This window comes from Eutrigla gurnardus, assembly GCF_963514095.1.
Source record: "Eutrigla gurnardus genome assembly, chromosome: 10".
Taxonomy (NCBI): Eukaryota; Metazoa; Chordata; class Actinopteri; order Perciformes; family Triglidae; genus Eutrigla; species Eutrigla gurnardus.
The window spans coordinates 15,041,814-15,060,489 of NC_139924.1; the positions used below are offsets into that span (position 1 = coordinate 15,041,814).

The 18,676-nt window shown below is 41.7% G+C and overlaps 1 protein-coding gene across 1 annotated transcript in view; it reads right to left on the reverse strand.

Moving 5' to 3' along the window:
• Positions 1–3,198: 3,198 nt before the first annotated feature.
• Positions 3,199–18,676, reverse strand: part of si (sucrase-isomaltase) — a 56,977-nt gene continuing 41,499 nt past the window's right edge. Inside the window, exons 40-47 of the mRNA XM_084020108.1 lie at positions 14,374–14,522; positions 13,406–13,490; positions 13,207–13,263; positions 12,432–12,556; positions 12,086–12,174; positions 9,573–9,622; positions 6,911–7,081; positions 3,199–3,552 (exon numbers count right to left, since the gene is read on the reverse strand). Of these exons, the coding sequence (XP_083876234.1) occupies positions 3,481–3,552; positions 6,911–7,081; positions 9,573–9,622; positions 12,086–12,174; positions 12,432–12,556; positions 13,207–13,263; positions 13,406–13,490; positions 14,374–14,522 (798 nt within the window). The 3' untranslated portion in view covers positions 3,199–3,480. The remainder of the gene's footprint in view (positions 3,553–6,910; positions 7,082–9,572; positions 9,623–12,085; positions 12,175–12,431; positions 12,557–13,206; positions 13,264–13,405; positions 13,491–14,373; positions 14,523–18,676) is intronic.

Sequence of the window (18,676 nt, forward strand, 5' to 3'; positions counted from 1 at the left end):
GCGTGTATGACGGCCCCTAAATGAGCGGCATATTAGTGAAGGTGAAGGGAAAATTGGAGCGTGGTGTCAGCACACATGAAATGGCTCATGACTAACGGGTGAGATAACATGTGTGTGTTAGCCAGAGAGTAGGTGTCTGTCAAATGGTGAAAATGACTGTGAGGGGCCTGTCAGCTCTGGTGCTGCTGGGGTGTCGATACAGTTGCTGGCTTCACGAAATGACGACAGAAAACGTGTGCTTATGGAGAAAAGTGAGATAGTGGATAGTAATCTTTTTCTTACCTACACTTTATGCCAGGGAAAGAGAGCCTTTAGGAATACATAAGAGAAGAGGCTTGTCTCGTTTCCATTCATTTCCACACTCTAAATACCATTTTTCAAAATAAGAATAAGATGACAATGAACATGTAGAATTCTGTAGTAGGCAGCAAATAGATGTTTTTTACTACACACAAGCCTGTACAAAGATGTACAGAATCAACAATGAAACAACTGTAATCACTGTGAATAGCAAGCCACACATCGGCTGGTTTACTACAATTTTTTTGTGATTTAACTGCAATAAACAGATAACAAGGATGCTACATAATGATGAAAATGTTTCGTCTTGCCATAAATATGGCAGCAACCTTGTTGTTGTAGTTTATAGACAGTCTCTGGCTTATACACATAGTTTCCTTTGGTCTCTGTACTAATGTAAATGGCTATCCTAGAGCTCCAGGAGACCACAGGTCACTACAATATTTTTTATGTTCTATTTTTTATCTCCAAAACACCTTAACATGCACCAGCATAAAAACGTAAAGAAACACATTTTCACATTTGTGCACACACACCCACACACACACACACACACACCCATGACAGTCTTTGAAGTTGTCAAAGCGCTTTTCCCGCTTTCTCTCGTGTCGTTTCATCGTCTTCCCCTTCATGTGTGACACACTTGTATCCGTCAGTCACCCCACACATTGTTACCGCAGCTCATTTAAAAGCGTGTTGTCTGGTAAGACGGCTTCTCTTTCAGGAAGTCGCTGAAAAACACAATGAGCTATGGACAATGAGCTATTAATGAGACCATCTGTGAAGAGTATAGGGCCACGTTATCTCAGTGCATGGGAAGAAGGTAACATATGTTTAACGTATTACTTTGAAGAGCTCTGAAATGAAACGTAGCTCATGCTTCAGGGTCGATCTTTCTTTAATGTCATTCTTACTGTCCATCTATTGCTTCATATGTAATCATAGCAGTATAAGTCCTGTGTTTTCTAGATATACCAATTTTCCCATCCCTTTATATTTGTTCATCTTTTTACTCCTACAAGCGAGGAAGGTTCATTTTGTCATTGGCACATCAAGGCACACAAAGATGTGAGATCCCCTTTATGTCTGGGAATTTGACTGCCCTGTGGTTTAGTCTGCCGATGTAGCTTGTACACATTTCTGGCAGGAAAAAAAAGAGAAACACATTGTAATGATAAACATGTCAGGAGGAATTCATTATTGAGTTTCTTTCTCCAGCAAGATGAGAGTTATACTGTTTGTTCTTTTTATAATTATAAAAACAGAGAGCACCGGTGTATGAATGTGGAAGAACAGGTAAAAAAGATTGTTTCCGAGGTTTCTCTTCCCCTCGCTTCGATTTCTTCCACCGGCAGTGTTGTGACTTCGGTACGAATCCAGGAAGAATGCCTAGACGGATCACCTGCTCAATTAGTCCCGCTGGCACTCGCGGGTGGCTGGCTTTTGTTTTTCAAAAAAGTCCAAACTTTTCTCTTCAAAATCACATTTTACCTGAAGACGGGCTGGAATGAGTCATCACAAATCCAAACTTTTTTGGGGGGGCAGAAACGCATAGTAACACACACACACACGCCCACGCAGCCACCATCCAGCTGCACCCCCGTACATTCTCACCCATGCATCGGCGATTAGAGTGGAAATCAATTTGAGGTGCCCGTGGCTAAATTGATATCATTACATCTACTGCAGGTTGAATAATGGATGACTGTATCATTATATGGAGAAGTAATGGGACGAGACAAAGCACAGGTAGACGGCTCGCCGCAGGTGAGAGCTATAATTAGTGTCTGGCACACCCATACATGTACTGATGTCTGCATATGTGCCTCTGCGGGATCACGGCGGGGGGGCCATGTATACTGAAACACGGCAACAGACAATAATGTGCTTAAATTTGACGCGGCATATAATAATTCCACTTTAGTGGTTACTCTGTTGAAGAGTGGAGCCCTGCAGGGAACCCATCACCGCATCACGCGTCTATTGAATCCAGGCATTTCCAATTCGGCCTATCACAATCATTCTTCTTTAGATGTTGCTTTCCACTGGTCACCAAGTCTGGCTTTTTATTATAAACACCTGTTTGCTTATTTTGTGCAGCAGTCGGTTGCCGACTAATGTGTGGTGAAATGAGAGCCAAAACAATTTCATAAAATGACTCACTCTGCATGCGTTGTGGCCCTAAATCTGTTTAAAATGTCTTTCCTGCACTATAAAATAGATAATATGAAAATGATTTATATTGTAGAATATTTTTCCCTGTCCTAAGAAAGACGAACTGAATTTTAGTCGCGTAGAATAAGCACAAAAAGTGCAACATGCTGGACAAAATTTTAATGTTTTGGTTGATTAAACTGACAGTTTGAAAAGAAAAGAAAAGAAAAGAAAAAAATAATTATATGAAAAATAATAATATAATTAAATAATAATAATTTAATTTTAAACCATTTTGCTAAAAAACTAAACTGTGAATGGTCATAATTCCAAGGTCAATTTAAACTAAGTTAATTAGTAATAATTAAATTCATAATGTCAAATAATGAAATTACTCCCCCATTTACTTTGTGTTGCGCGGGTGCTAGAAACAGCTAGCACGAGTTTTTAATAAACAAAAAAAAAGAAATGTCCATCTCAATGTATGTGTCCTCGAGGTCAAACAAACATGTTGAATACATTTCCTTCCACATAAAACATATGCAAAGCTGATTTTTTTTTATAATCTGTATATCTTTTTGCCGCATTTCCCCACCTGTAAATGACTGGAATAGTGTGGAAACTATTGGCAGGATATATGTATAGCATCACCTCATGTAGAACTCCATAGCTCTATGGAAACCTTTAGTTTAATTTGTAAAAAAAAATAATAATAAAAAGGGTAAAAAAAAGAAACAAGACTTTTATTTGAAATTGTAGCTGCACTTTAATAATTTGTAGTTCTGTAAATCAATGATGAATTGTAAAAACGTGATTTGTTTTTGGCTATATTTCTGCATGTTCTTCATTTGATGAAATGTTAATTAATGTACAGGCGTGTAAACAAATGTCTCACCAATGAGGGTAGGACGGCTTTGTGGTAAAAAATCATGGCATTCTCCCTACATCATAATTAATGCTACGGGCCATTATGTACAAGTATATCATTTTTTTGTAAAAAAACAAAAAGAAGCTGAACTCGGTTTATTAGGCCCTCCATGTGATGGTAAAACTCTGATCCACACGAACAGACTTTGAAGAAGCATCTATTTCCAGCTCCTAAAGACACAAGAAGAGAGATACATCATCTGATTGTACAGATATGAAACCCTAACTACACATCATGAAGACATTCCATCGTCTGCTTTTGCTTCTGTTAGCTGCCTTTATGGTGTTGTAAAGGTTATTTTTAAGTCATGTATGGGTAAAATAAGAAATGCATGTGATTTGACTGTAATGTTTGATGTCTATACTGGCATCATATCCCAAGGCATGCATGTTGGGTGACTCTAAATTGCCTGTGAATATGGGTTTGAAAACACTTAAATGTTGTAAAGCCTGTGACAGACTTGTGGTCCGTGCAGGTTTGTCCTCCGCTTTGCACAATGCATTCTGCATAAGCAAAGCCCCCATGCAACCCTGCACAGCATCGGGGAGCATAGATAATGGAGAGACAAAAGCAACTTGCCCTTCATAAGTCAACGAAATGTGACACGCGTGTGAAAAATGTGCACCGCATCCCTCCTGTTCTGTGCATCCTCTCCTATTTAAAGGAAAGTGGTTGTGTAAACAGTGCCGGTTGAGGTTAGACGAGCCTGTGCTCGCACATGTGGCAATATATTGTACGTGTCATAATGAATAGGGCCTGTATGGATTCAGAAGCGTTCCCACCTCACTGTATTTAAATGACACAGTGCCAGCTGCTTACTGCTTCTCTCAAGTTGCTACCCGATCACACAATACTTAAAGAGATGGATGGATTGTCTCGCACGGAAAGCCACTTATTACCATGCGCATACTGTGTCATCCTCATTTTGTCTGTCTCTCTCTCTCCTCTCTGCCCTTCCTCTGCCCATCTTTCATTCTTACTTTTTTTTATCTCTGTCACCTCTCTCTTTCCATCTGTTCTCTGTGATGCAGTCTCTCCCTCTCTCTCTCTCCACCGCTGTCTGTCCTCCCTTCCCTCCTTTCCAAAGTTGGACTGACTTTTCATTATTCTCTACCCATCCTTGCATCCCCGACACACACACACACACACACACACAGACACACACACAAACAAGAAATCCCTCTGTCATTCTGACTTTCTTCATCTGCAATTCCTGCCGTCTCGTCTTGCTTTCTTGCTGTCCGTCTTCCCCGAGAACAGTATAAATCATAGGCTTCCGGGCTTTTTCACCTGCGATTATTTATGGAGCTGCTGCAGCTATCATTTTCATGCTCCCGATAAGTGCACTGAGCACAGTACACAACCTCGACAGGAATATTTTATCACAGGGTCAAACGAGGAGAGGGGAACGCACACTCTCTTGCTAACCCCCGCCTGGTCTCTTCTTTCTGCTGCTGCTCAACGCTGTAGTGAACGTCCGTATCACCCGTCCTTCACCCCGAGTTGCTCTGCCATATAGTGCTCGACCCTCCCTTCCCTCTTATTTTTTTCACACACAAACACTGTGTGGATTTCCCTTTGATGTAAAGAACTGACAATACGCCAGTGTCCACTACAAACGCCTCTCTGGAACAAATGAATTAAGGCATTGTGGGTAGAGTATCAGGCCACTGTGCTCACGACGCCTCCTGATTCTCTATCACATTTCTTTCCAGCTGAACCGTCGGAGCAGATGATGGAGCGGGCGAGAGGAAATCACAATTATTTTATATGAGCAGCTTTAAAAATCACTGTCCTGAGTCGAGTCTCTGAGTTCATTACACAACGACATGGTCGGGAGGGAACGCAGGCTTGATTACAGCGATCGAATGACAAAGCGTGGCGGGGTGGAGGCTCACTGAGCTACTGTATTACCCTGCATGCTAAATGCAATAACACCGACTGTCAGCAAGTTAGACAGTGATTAATACGTTTATTTTGGGGGTTATTAGCAGTGTTGGGAGTAACGCGTTACAAAAGTAATGCATTACTGTAATGCATTACGTTTGTAACGCGGTAATGTAAGGCATTACAAAAAAAAAAAAGGTAATATTTTACTCGGTACAAATCTCAGTAACGTGCGTTACAATGCATTTTAAACCCGAAATCAATTGACTCTACATTCGCGATCGCGAGATGGGCATATGGTCCACTTTTGGAAAAGTGTGAAAGCCGGTCTGTGTGACTCTACACTATGTTAATTAAGCGCTGTTGTTAGCAGGCTCCATGAGCTGGACACCGACTCACGGAGCGGCTCCCGGTCGGTCAGAGCGCAGCCGACCCGGCACACCGAGGATCAACAGCTGAGGGGGCGGCGGCGAAGAGGCGGAGGCTCCGATTCTCTCTGTCGGTTTTGAACCGCTTTTATGTCCGCGTCATAACGCTTTTGGTGCGAGTTTAAAACAGTAGGTTTATTTCAAAACGCGAGCGTCAGACGCTGTCAGAGCGGTTATGAACAGTGTTTTAGAGCTCCCCTAAATGTCTCAGGTAGGCTTTCAGGTAATTTCACAGCATACAGCGCCTTCAGGGTCATTAAAAAAGACAAACGGCAAATCTGGAATGAAAAATGGCCCTGTTATTTCATCCCCGAATCCCATTCATGAACACAATATCTAATATCAGTTAACGAGTCGTTTTCCGTTTCTCGTTTTCCGTTTTTAAAACGAATAACGGGATACGAGTAATTTTTCCGTTTTTCATTCTTTTATTTTGAAGCGAAAAACATCACATCCTGCTGTGTAATGAGCTGCATTGAACACAAGATCTATTGAGAACAATAGATCCTTTTATTTTGGCGAAAAGTAATGCAAAAGTAATGTAAAAGTAGTGTAATGCCTTACAATTCAAAGACAATAATATTGTAATGTAACTAATTACTTTGAAATGACAGTAACAAGTAATAAATAATGCATTACGCTTTTGAAGTAACTTGCCCAACACTGGTTATTAGGGCGTAAATGTTGCTAGAGTGAGTTTGTGGGATGCGCCGGGATATGTGCGTATTAGTTAGCATTGTTGCATTATCATCACAGTTTCCCCATCCCTGCTAGCAGGTCTTTATGTTCTTAAGGATCAGAGAAGACTTCTAAAGAAAAACGGATTGAGGCGATCTTAAGCAGATGCTGTAGGGCAATTCACTGTGAATTGGGAATGTTTCTGTTTTCATAAAAAAAAAAGTAATATGATGTTAGCCGTCCATTAAATAAAAACAATCTAATACACAGGTTACAACAGCATATTATCAGTTTCTTTCTTCAACTACATTATGTGTGCGGAAATAACCTTGAATTGGCATTTGTGGTCGCAAGTCTGCTGAATTGAGTGTATCATGAAGGACGCATGCGATGGCAGAAAGTGTCATCCCAAACCTGAGCTTGGGGGAAGGGTGGGCACTATAGCTATCGATCCAACTTGAACAATAACTTGACATTTAAAACAGACACATATTTACAGAACTACGTTAATTACACCATGACTACACTGACTGACCTGAGATAGAAGGTCGTGCTGCGGGACCAGCGGATGTGTCGTTCCCGCTCCGTCTGTTAGGTTCGCCTGTGTGATCGCAACGCTGCCTGCACCCCAAACCCTCACCAGACCCAGGGTCAGCCGGTCAGCAGGGTTCAGGCCATTGTGAATGACCTTACTGGACAAGGTGTTCTAGCAGGGTCAGCGACGGGAGGAGGAGAAAAAAGAGAGACATGGTTATTAAAAAGAAAATCATGTCCTTGATTCATATGAAGTGATATCCATTGCAGCCCTCGTCTCTTTACTGGCTGTGATTTAACATTTGGGCGTCTCTCTCCATGTCATTGATTTTATATCCACCGTAACATCATTTTTACTATGCTTTGCTTTTAGTAGACGATCTTCAGCGGGAAGACGTTGATTGTCTGAATAGTTTTACATTTGTGCTTTTTATTATGCTCACACACACACACACACACACACACACACACACACACACACACACACACACACACACACACAAATGTTTTATATCCCTGATTATCAATGAACCGTAGTACTTAAAGTCCCTTAAAACTGTGGAAGACTAAAATGTTCCTGGGGCTACAGGAACACATGCGCACACGCACCCACACACATGCACGTGCACGTGCACACGCACCTACATTCAATACCCATCCAAAATGGCATACGATCTGCTAATCGGCCAGGCAGCACTGGCCTCATTGCCCAAAGTATCCTCATCTTCTCACATCTGACTGTTCACACATACACAGCCCCCCCCCCCCCCCCCCCACACACACACACACACACACACACACACATGCACACACACTTACTCTCTCCCTCTCCCTCTCACTCCCCCTTGGCTGTCAGACAGTGTGGCTGTTTTATCGCTGTGTGAAATTGCTTTGGAATGAGCCTGATGGTAGGCAGAGGACAGCCACAGATGTTTGGCCGGGGTAGCTCTATGTGGGTATGTGTATCAGATGTGTGTCTATATGTGTGTGTGTGTGTGTGTGTGTGTGTGTGTGTGTGTGTTTGCGATTAAGCGTGTGCTCATGAATGTGTCTGTGTGCCTGGCTAAGAAGCAAATAGGGCTGTGTTAGTCCCATTAGTCTCAGCGATTAGGGGATATCTGTCATGTCTAACTCAAAATGTGATCAAACTGTGGCCCTGGTAAACGCTCTTTTCTCACTCATATAAGCCATAAGACTTGTGCACACGCAACACAAACGCTTCAGGCTCTGATTTTGTGGAGCAGAGGTGCAAACTCAGGCATTCATATTTGTTGTCCGTCTTTATATAGCCATTATTCAAACGTGGCTTCACGTGAAGACGTGTGCCGAGGTCGGTTGGGTTGATGCAGATGAGATTCTATTGATCGTGTTGCAAGGTGCAATTTTGGTACCAGTTTTTTGGCGTTTACTTGCTCCTTCTGCTGCTTCATCTCTGCAAACAGAACAGTGTTCATGGCTTTATCTGGCAGGCCTTTTTGTGCTCCTTCGTATCTTCTTTCGTTGGACTCAGTATTTACATAGTGTAATATAATTTAATAAAGGTAAGGTGTTTGATCTATTGAGCAGGGTGCTCATCAATTTGGAGGCTGTAGATGGAGCGCATATCATTGTTCATGCTCGAGCACGGCTAAAGACATGCAATCTTAGGGAAGCATCTGAGGATAAGGATCACTCATTAATCCAGCCAGAACAGATTCTGCTTTAATCACACTAAAGGTTGTACTTTGATTAATTTGATACACAAGTGCAACATACAATATTAATATATATATTATATATATATATATATATATATATATATATATATATATAGATATCGCAGTGATAGGCCGACAATTCATTTAACCATTGACATTCCAACACAAACTGAATAGACAGAATTGAAGAGTTTATTATTCTTCAGAAACATTTTTGTTCAGGTAGTTAAATTATGAATTGATCAAATAAAATTAGAACAGATTACTTTTAAGTACTATTTCATAGAATATCTTTCGAGGGCCCCGACGGTTCCCCGTGGAACAAACGCCACACAATTGCTCTTTGTGCTTGTGTTTGTGATAAGTGGTTGTCTGAGCAGGTAGAAATCCAAGTGCAATTTGGTGCCAAAACAAGTAGCAGAAACACACTGTGATCTGCATAAACACAACCACAGCTGCTCCACTCCAACCACTGCAGAGTGGAGCACTCCACGCAAGCATGTTGCTTTGGCACCATGGGAACCCAGTTGTGTGCACAAAAGCCTCGCACTCGATGACGATGACATCGTGACTTCACTTGGGCCGTAGTGACGGTGAAAACGAAAGTCTTTAGACTCTTTACGAAATACTTTGAGTTCAAAATCCTACATTTTGACTGAGCTACACCCATCCTAAAGTGGCTGCTCTCATTCCACCGTCATAGAATTATTAAAAATGTTAAACCTCACCATTCATTTGCATTAAAGAACGCAGACTGTATCGTCTTTGTTAAAGCTTTTGTATATTGTGACTAAAGTACAATTGATTGATGCTATTGTAAAATGATTGATCAACTAAGGCATTTATATGTCATTCATTTGATACGCCAAACAAAGAATTCTTACAGTGAGAACTTTGTAAACAGGGTAAAAGCTGTTAATAGTGATAATGATGATAAAGACAAAAAGAGATGCCCCTTGAACTCACCGATTCTGCTGCAAAGGAGGTGTGCAGATATTGCCCTCGCTCAACTGTGTCTAAGGAGAGAAAACAAGAGTGAATTAAACACAGAGATGAATGGAGACAAAGAAGAGACATAAAATATAGGTGTGTGACTTCCTCAACTAATTGAAGCCCTATGGGAAGAAGAACTATGGCTATGTGAGAATTTGTATTGACCACAGCACTGAGATCATTTTAATCTGACTGCCTGGATGGACAAATAGTAGAGGTGTAACGATTCATTCGATGAATTGATGAATCGATTGTCAGTCCTATAGATTCAACTAAATCCATCTGTTAAAATTAATAAATAGAATGAATCGTTTTGGCTACTCCAATAATCAATATAAATGCGTTTAATCGTATGAATCTTGATTCTTAATTATGATTAATGTTTTAATAGGTGTAAGACACTCTCTCCCCTGCCAGCATGTAGTCCATTGAAAAATGTTCAAAATAACTGAGCATTGCATTTTTGTATTCAGCATGAAATATTATGCAGGACTGCTTTATAGAATAAATATGTTAAATAAGTAATTCCGTGGTCTGTTTATTTTTTGACCATTCAGAAGAATACAGATTGTCTCACTCACATTATTGCATGTTTATTTCATGGATATAGAAATTTGGTTACAAGTTACTGAATCGAATCGTGGTTTACAGAATCTAATCGAATCGTTAAAAAAAATTGTCCTTGAATCGAATCGCCAACTACTGTATCGTTAATCGAATGGCTGTGAAGCCAAAGATTCACACCCCTAACAAATAGTAAATGTAACTGTGTATTTACACCTGGCAAACTTGTCTATGCTACTTCATTTAGCAATAATTAGCTTGCTGACAGATTAAGGAGGAGCAGTGATATTAAGAGTAGCAGTGTTGTGGTGGATGAATGGGTCAAAATATGGACTATCATGAGGAAATTTAGGGATTGAGTCCAGTGCTTATTTTTACACTAAGTTGACCCAATATGTTTAGTTGCAGTTTGGTAAGGTCATCTACTGTAGGCTAGATATACGATATCTAATGTGTCGGGTGCAAATAGGATTGTTGGCTTCTGACACCTGGTAGCAAATAGCGCCTAAAAATATTCACCATGAATGAATGAGTCACGTAGAAAAAGGGTAAAATACATTTCAAAGAAATTAAAACCAGCTGGCCAAGTGACAGGATTGATGAGTTAATACCGTACGGTACTTCCTCATTAAGAGACTCATCACACAACATTACGACAACGTATTACTGGTTGATGACATGAGCAAATAATCGCATTGGGGTAATGAATGATTGACTCGAACTGCTGCTACTATACCAAAGACTGGGTTGGTTGTGTGAATGAGTGACCTCACGACAGGGTGAATGGAAATGGATACTGTAACTAAGGCACGGATGAGTCGGCCTGACTTGACAGAAAGCTGGATCGCTAACCCTCCTCAACTCAAACACGCAGAAATAAAAGGTAGATAACGCAGGTGAGCAGGCGCTACGGCGAGGGCAGAGAAAACAGGGAAGACTTAAGGAGGCGACGCCGCAGACAGACGGGGAGACGTGGAAGAGAGGAGCGAGGGAGCAGATAAAAGAGGAGCGATGGAGAGCGTATCTCCAGGCAGCAACACGGGGAATTACTGTAATAGTTTCTGTCACTCCCCTTCTCTGTCATCCCTCGTTCTCTCCCTCTTTTCTTTGTCCCAACACAAACACGCCTTTCACAGAGGAGTGGATCTGCTCGTAGAAGCACTTCAGAGGCGGATTCAGTGCGTACATCAGTGTGTGTGTGTGTGTGAGTAGGAGACTGTGTGTATCTGATTAAATCGATGAATACATTCCTATCCAGTAAAAAGAACTCCACCTGCTTTCTCATACTGTACAAAGTTAAGTTGCTTTGGTTTCTCGCTTCAACGCTTTTCAAAACCCACATCTTCCACTTATGTGCAGCACCAACTACTTCGAGATATCCACACACCCCGCACCTGAATCACTTAATTCCTCCTTTTCTCAATTATTCTTCCTTCTCAATGAAAATGCTCAAAAGAGCCACCTCCTTTGTATTCATGAATGAACTTTTTCAAGGTGTGTGTGTGTGTGTGTGTGTGTGTGTGTGTGTGTGTGTGTGTGTGTGTGTGTGTGTGTGTGTTGTAAATACTGCCAGCTGCTGTTCAGGGTCAACTAGATCATAGTGCTTGGTCCGATTCTTCCCCACATGCACTTCCAGAATTTTTAGTAATGGTCTGTGTCACAGTGGGCTCCAAAGTACATTGAGATTGAATCTAGATTTAGCCTGTAAAGAGTGCCTATGCTTTATTTTCTGAGCAGTCTCCTAATCCAATCTTGTCTCCTTAAATGAAAGGAATACTGACTGTCATGAATAATCGGTCATAATATACATGTAAAAATGTGAACTGGCATGCTCTTCTCTCTCTCTGTGTGTGTGTGTGTGTGTGTGTGTGTGTGTGTGTGTGTGTGTGTGTGTGGCTATTCACGGGTGACCTTTCACTTACCGATTCCTTCTCCGTCGTCCCAGAAGAACGATCCTCGAGCAGTTCCGTTGTCGCCCAGGGCAACGATCAGTCCTAAATGATTCTTCCGACTGAAACCAAATGGGTAGAGAGGGTTATAGCAGATTGCTAAAGGACAGCATCTATTTATACATGCTGCTGAGGACAAATACATTAGCAGTCTTGCTGGGGGGATCCACCTGATCTTGCACTCTTTCTGTCTCTCTGTCTCTCTCATTCTTCAGCTTTTTTCTTAACGATCACAGACGCTCATTTTCTAGCGTTGGTCATACAGAGAAAACGCTCAAACTCATCAGCAGAGAGAGCAAAGACACTACTGCACACTCACCTGTAAAGTGTAGTGCTCTCTGGCTTCTGCCAGGGTAAGATATATCCCCCTCTGATATGAAGGTTAATATGGTCCAAGGGTGTGGGCATGCTGACCACTTTGCCACGTACTCCAACATCTTTGGCCTGATGAAAGCATACATACCATTAAAAAACGATGAATATTAAATTCATTAAACTTTTGATTCATTCAATTGTGGGGAAATTGGCATTTGTGCGCTGGTAAATCACAAAGCACACAGTTAACTGTGTGACATCCATAAAGGCTACATCTGAAGCATTTCAGTAATTTATTACACGGCAAAGAGAATTCTTTGCAGACCAGTATTTTACTCTTCGTCCTTGGTCCTTTCCTCTAACAGCTTGCAGCCTCTCCGTGTGCTGAATGGACAAGTTCTCCTCCACTCTCCTCCGTCCCCGTGCCCCCTTTGGAAACGTTGCTTCTCAAGTTTTGTTTGGCTTTATGATGCTGTCTAACAGATGGGGAGTCCCCTAGCTAGAAAGCAACTGGGTGTTTGTTTTTTTTGTCATCAAGGCACCTTCTGCCGTCGCCGGGATGCAAGTCTGTCATGACGCTTTTTCTTCTTTTTTTTTTTTTGTCTTGCTTTGCCTACGTGTTTGTTTTTGTACAAATACAGCACTTTTTTTTCCTTTAGACGTGATCACCTCAAAGATGATATGATCAGCCAGTCAGATGTGTTATCTCTTTCTATAATATTAGTATTTTTGCATCAAACAAGAGACTTTGTATTTCCGATCGATTCTCTTGGACTCACTTTGTGATAGTCGTACCAGCGTTCGTTGGGAAGATAGCCATCCACTCTCCTGGCTCCCTGTCAATCACAAAGATAGTTAATCAAGTTATACCCTGAAACAATTGAAATGTTTCATATGCGATATCATTATCAATGCATGCTGATGTTAAAGTTAAAGAGGAAAAAAGAAAAAAAGATGTGTGCATAAATGTCCACATACTGGGTCGAGGGCCGGGGTGATGAGCAGGGCAGGTCCCCAGAGGAATTGCTTGTGGATGTCCCACGTGGTTTTATCATCAACAAACCTATGACACACCAGCACAGATGCCAATAAGTCTTACTGGGGGGAGAAGAAATAGCTCCTAGCGCTCTCTCCTGTGTCCTCAGCCCAGAAGACTGTTCAAGTACTCATTCAGGATTCAATGGTATGAAGATGCAAGCCAAATATCCCAGCCAGACTCACCCTGCCAGCTCCTTAAATACCATCTGTGACTTTATAAGAGACTCTTAAAATGAATAAGTATGTTTTTCTTTTCATACAGTTCCACTGGGAGCTGCAATATATAGCCACATTCATCTAAGGCGAACGGTCCCGTCAGAATTGAAATAGAAAGTGCCTTGCTCAAGGACTTCTTAATAGCAGCTCCTGTGGCAGGAAAGACACTCTCTCTCTCTCTGTCTCTGTCTGTCTCTCTCTCTCTCTCTCTCTCTCTCTCTCTCTCTCTTTATCCTGTCAAGTTATTCAAATGAGCATAAAGTCACAAACCAGCTTGTTTATCATCACTGCAACTTGTATGGATATATATATAAATAACGTATTTTTTTCTCTTTCCCCCAGCCATTTAACGTAACATATGTAGCTTATAAGGGACGCTTTGATGGTAACATTTCAACAACCAGTTTAAAATGAATTGGGCATTAAAATAATTGCGCTGAAAACATGTCTGAGCACTTAAATGGAAAGCTCTACTTAAATTGTTTTTTTTCCCCTCTAGCGGCCACCACATATGACATCGTGCATACTAATGAGAAGCGATGTGGTATAAAAATCTGATTATCTTGGCAGCAAAGCAGGAGGAATGATCCATCCAATAACTGGATGATTTGATTAAGTGATTACATGTAATGCTTGAGCTGTGATATGAGCAGGAGAGATAAGACCAGCATGTGAGGTGGGCCTCTGCTTACTCGTGCAGCAGCGGCCGGACCACCGTGCTTCCCGTGGTGTGAGCCTCGTACATCAGTGTGTACAAGTAGGGCAGCAGGGTGTAACGGATGTTCAACACGTCCCTGGACGCCGCGGAGAAGGTGGCATTCCAAGCGACAGGATCTTGTCTCTTTGGGAAAAAGAATATTAAAAAAATAGTGATTGACGATGGGGTAAATGAAACATAATAAATGTCTCAGGTAACAATGGCTGGGTGTTGCTAGAGGATATAAACCAAAAATGAAATTTCCCTGAATCATTTAGTTTATCAGGGGATCCCCTTAGTTCAGTGGTTCTTTCATGTGGTTTGATGTGGTCTTTCAGTGGTTCTTTAAACTTTTTCTTCAATGATGCCCTTTGAAATCTTTTTTTTTTTTTTTCCAGCCAAGTACCCTCTGACCAGTGAGACACATTTTTGTTAGGAGAAAAAGAAAATAGCCTTCATCATAGCTGCACCGTCATCGTTTGATTGACGATAAAACAACCATGTAACTGATAAACCATGTAACTGATAAATGCTACATTTCAGACGGCGGCGACATCATAGTTGCATTGAAATGTGTGTGTGTGTGTGTGTGTGTGTGTGTGTGTGTGTGTTTTGCACTCTCAGCTGTATTGCTGCTACTTTTCAACCACAATTCACAATTTTCACAGATATTTTATCTTTAAATGAACATTCGAAAAAAAACTCTGAGGTATCCCTAGGGGCAACACTGCCCGAGTCGACATGTAGGTGGACAACCTGCTTCAGGTGATGCAAAATGCAAAAAGTCCAAATACCTGTACGACATCCGCCGACTGAGATTGTTTACTTGTAGCTAGAATCGAGCGCTCTGTGTTCGAGTAAACAGATTCACTGCTTCACTAGACGTGCTTTTCAAAAACCCTCTGTCTACGGTTCATTTCTCTCAGTTACAAGCCCAGATAGACACAGACAGTGCTCTGCAGGAAAAAAAAAAAAAAAAAAAAGCCAGCGCCAGAATGAATGTATCACTTTTACATGTGTCCATGAAATAAATGTAAATCCACACGCAGCTGCATTTTTCTCATCTTGTCGCTGTGTTTCGAGAGAGTTTTATTTGGACTTTCGTACAACACGCAGGAAAATGTTACCGGGAGAGTAACGAGACCGACAGGGACACTGGATTGTTTGTAGCATGCCAGAAATACACAACAGGCCTGCAACGATTTACGCTGATGAATAACACCTATGCTTTCTGTTCTGTGACTGACATTTACCTCATTTTTAATTGGTAACGCCCCCTTACGAGACAAGGACAGAAAAAGAGGACACCGTGTACTGTCATTTTATAGATATGGGCCAATCTAAATGTATTGGCTCATTTTCTGGAACTGCAGTGAGGACTATCATCACTCTGGTCAAGTACACACACACACACACACACTAACACACACACACACACACACACACACACACACACACAGAGGAAGATGCTGAAGCGTGTCATCACCATATGCTTCTCCCCATGATACAGTGTGTGTGTGTGTGTCTTGGTGTGTACTTTATTTGCATTTCACTGTGTGGCTTCTCTCAGTGTGTTAAGTGTGAATATGTGTGTCTCCTCTTTTTCAATTTTATATTAAAAAAAATCACATTATCATAAAAATCATCACAGAGAGCAATAAAAAATGACAGACATTTTCATCCCAGCTGCAATTTACCTGGGTCAGATTTGATAATAGTTATTAACTGTAGCCCAGTGGTTGCTAAGTATAGGCCTAACAGCACACGGTTGAATACAGAGCATTTCCATTATCTTATGACCTGAGGAGTTTACCAGATTATCATTTAATTTTCTGAGGAAATTTACAAGATTGTAATTATCTGAAGACCCAGGAGTTCTTCTACCTGCCTCCCTTTTCACCAACCCTCCTTTTGCACACTCATGTCTTACAATCAAATGTGTGCACCGGGGAAGAAATTAGCATGGGGTGTTGTGAGCATGTGTGTGTGTGTGTGTGTGTGTGTGTGTGTGTGTGTGTGTGAGAGAGAGAGAGAGAGAGAGAGAGAGAGAGAGAGAGAGAGAGAGAGAGAGAGAGAGAGAGAGAGAGAAAGAAAAAAAATCAATCAAATGAATCCGAATGATTGAGTTTGAGCTTGTTTTAGTTTCACAATTAGAGAGAGTTGATGCAATTTGTACCAAACAAACCGAAACAGATGAGTCCAAACAAAGTTCCACCACTGACTGTGGTTGGTTGTGTAAAGCTTCAGGCTCAAGTCAGGGTTTGCTTCTTTTCAAGTGTAATTTATAAAGAAATTCCTGTCTTTTTCTTTTCTTCTTTCCTTTCAATTGCAAGGAACTTTAAAATTGCAGATCAATCAGTGAAGGACGATGCATTATGGAAACAGTTTGACCTTTTTCTGACCACTAACAAATATGCCACAGGCTCCATGCAATGTAAAGATCGCTGTGCTATTGCAACATAGCAAGAAAATACATTATCTCCGTGGCGACACAGTGGGCAGTCACCCAGGTCCCCGATCCCGTGGCGTCCTGATACTGACAGACAAGGCACCCGTAGGCGTCTGTACGAGCCGCTCCAAGCTGTAAGCTAATGTCAATATGAACTCATCCTAGACGCTCAGAGAACAGCAAAGTACTCTGAGGGCAGCTGGGAGGCGCGGCGGATAGGTCAAACAAACACAGTATGGTACACATCGGTCAGCATGTGATTTTCTGTGATGTCATTATATCACATTACGCTACGTTACAAGGGTACTTATTCTCAGACAAACCATGAGGTTTTTTGTAAGCGACACTTAGGGATGAGATCACGTCGGGACGTTGTTGTCACTGGTCAGAATCAGGTGACCATAGACAAACCACTAGGGACAACTGGCTGTGACAGGTTTATCCATCTAGCACATGAAGCGGTTGCCGGGATCACGGAAGGAAGGCGTTTATTTGCGCATACCACCCACGTTGCGACTATAAAAGCAGGTGGAAAATCTGCAAAGTTTCCCTTTAATGTGGGGGCTTACTTGGCCATAAAATGTGGCTTTATTTATAAATGAAATGTATCTGAGAATGTAAACTGATTCATTCACAGAGCTCAGAATTAACTGGAGTTCCCAGTGTCCTGCTCTAATGCTGTATATGTAAATGACCTCTTCATCATCTTCCCCTGCAATCAATATCTGTTGGTCATTTTAATTGTGGGATGTGAAGATGATGAAAGAGGGCATACTCATCCGCTGTAACTAAAAGATGTGAAATTAGCAATTTATTATATATTTCTTTAATTGTATTGTTGTATCTGTATAGAGGAACTGTGTCTTTAATTTGAAATATCATTTTGGAGTAGAGGCTGAGATTATATACGAAGTACGATCACAACCAGAGGAGCGAGCGATGAAGAGATGAGAGCGGGGCGTGTTGAAGAGTGAGAAGCGGACGGAGAATCCATTTTACGAGTTCACCCTAATTTATGGCGACATCGACGCTGGCAAAAGGCACGCGGCGATCGTAGACAGATACGCACGTACGGGAAAGAAACGAGGTTATCTGGCCGTGTCAGCCCTTCTCATCTTTTCTCCCCGTTCTTTGTCTTTCTCTTCTTTTTACTGTCTGGAATCTAGTCCCTCGCCCCACCTCCTAAACCTTTTTGGAGTTTCTGTGTCTGCATTGCAGAACGAAACATATTTAGATGAACACCGCTGTGTCCCTTTTGGGTGAATAACAATATGCGTGACACGAATACCAGCGTGCTGCTGAAACTAGAATCTTGTTTAATTCATTTCAGCATTGTTCTAATGTGACTGTGGACACTGCAGCACATCGCTGGCGCAGTGAAACGCTCCCAAGGTCACCACTGAGAGTTGTCTGAGGGCAAAGAGACACTCGGCGTGACGGAGCTCTGGGAATGACTCGGCAAAAAACGCTCCCCCCTCTCTCTCTCTGTCCACTGTTCCTGACCTTGCCTACCCTCCGGTCTGCTGTGTGGTGTTAATACTTTGTTGTCAAACGCCTTGTTGAGCACACCCTGAGGTCACCGTCGCTAACTGTCTGATGATTTGGGGGCCGACCAGAAAAAAAAGAATACAGTTTTTTTTTACAGTAGACTACATTAATAGCTGACCTTGATTCTCTTTTCTGCCATCTCACCATCCTGGTTTGTGTGTTTTTCCTTCCTCCTCTCACTCTCCCTTTTCTTAGGGGTTTAAAGTGTTTATTCAGCTCTCACGTCCTTATTGCCACCCTGTGTCGCCACCATTTAACTTGCGAAATTGCATCTTCATTTTTCCTCATTCTCCATCTCATA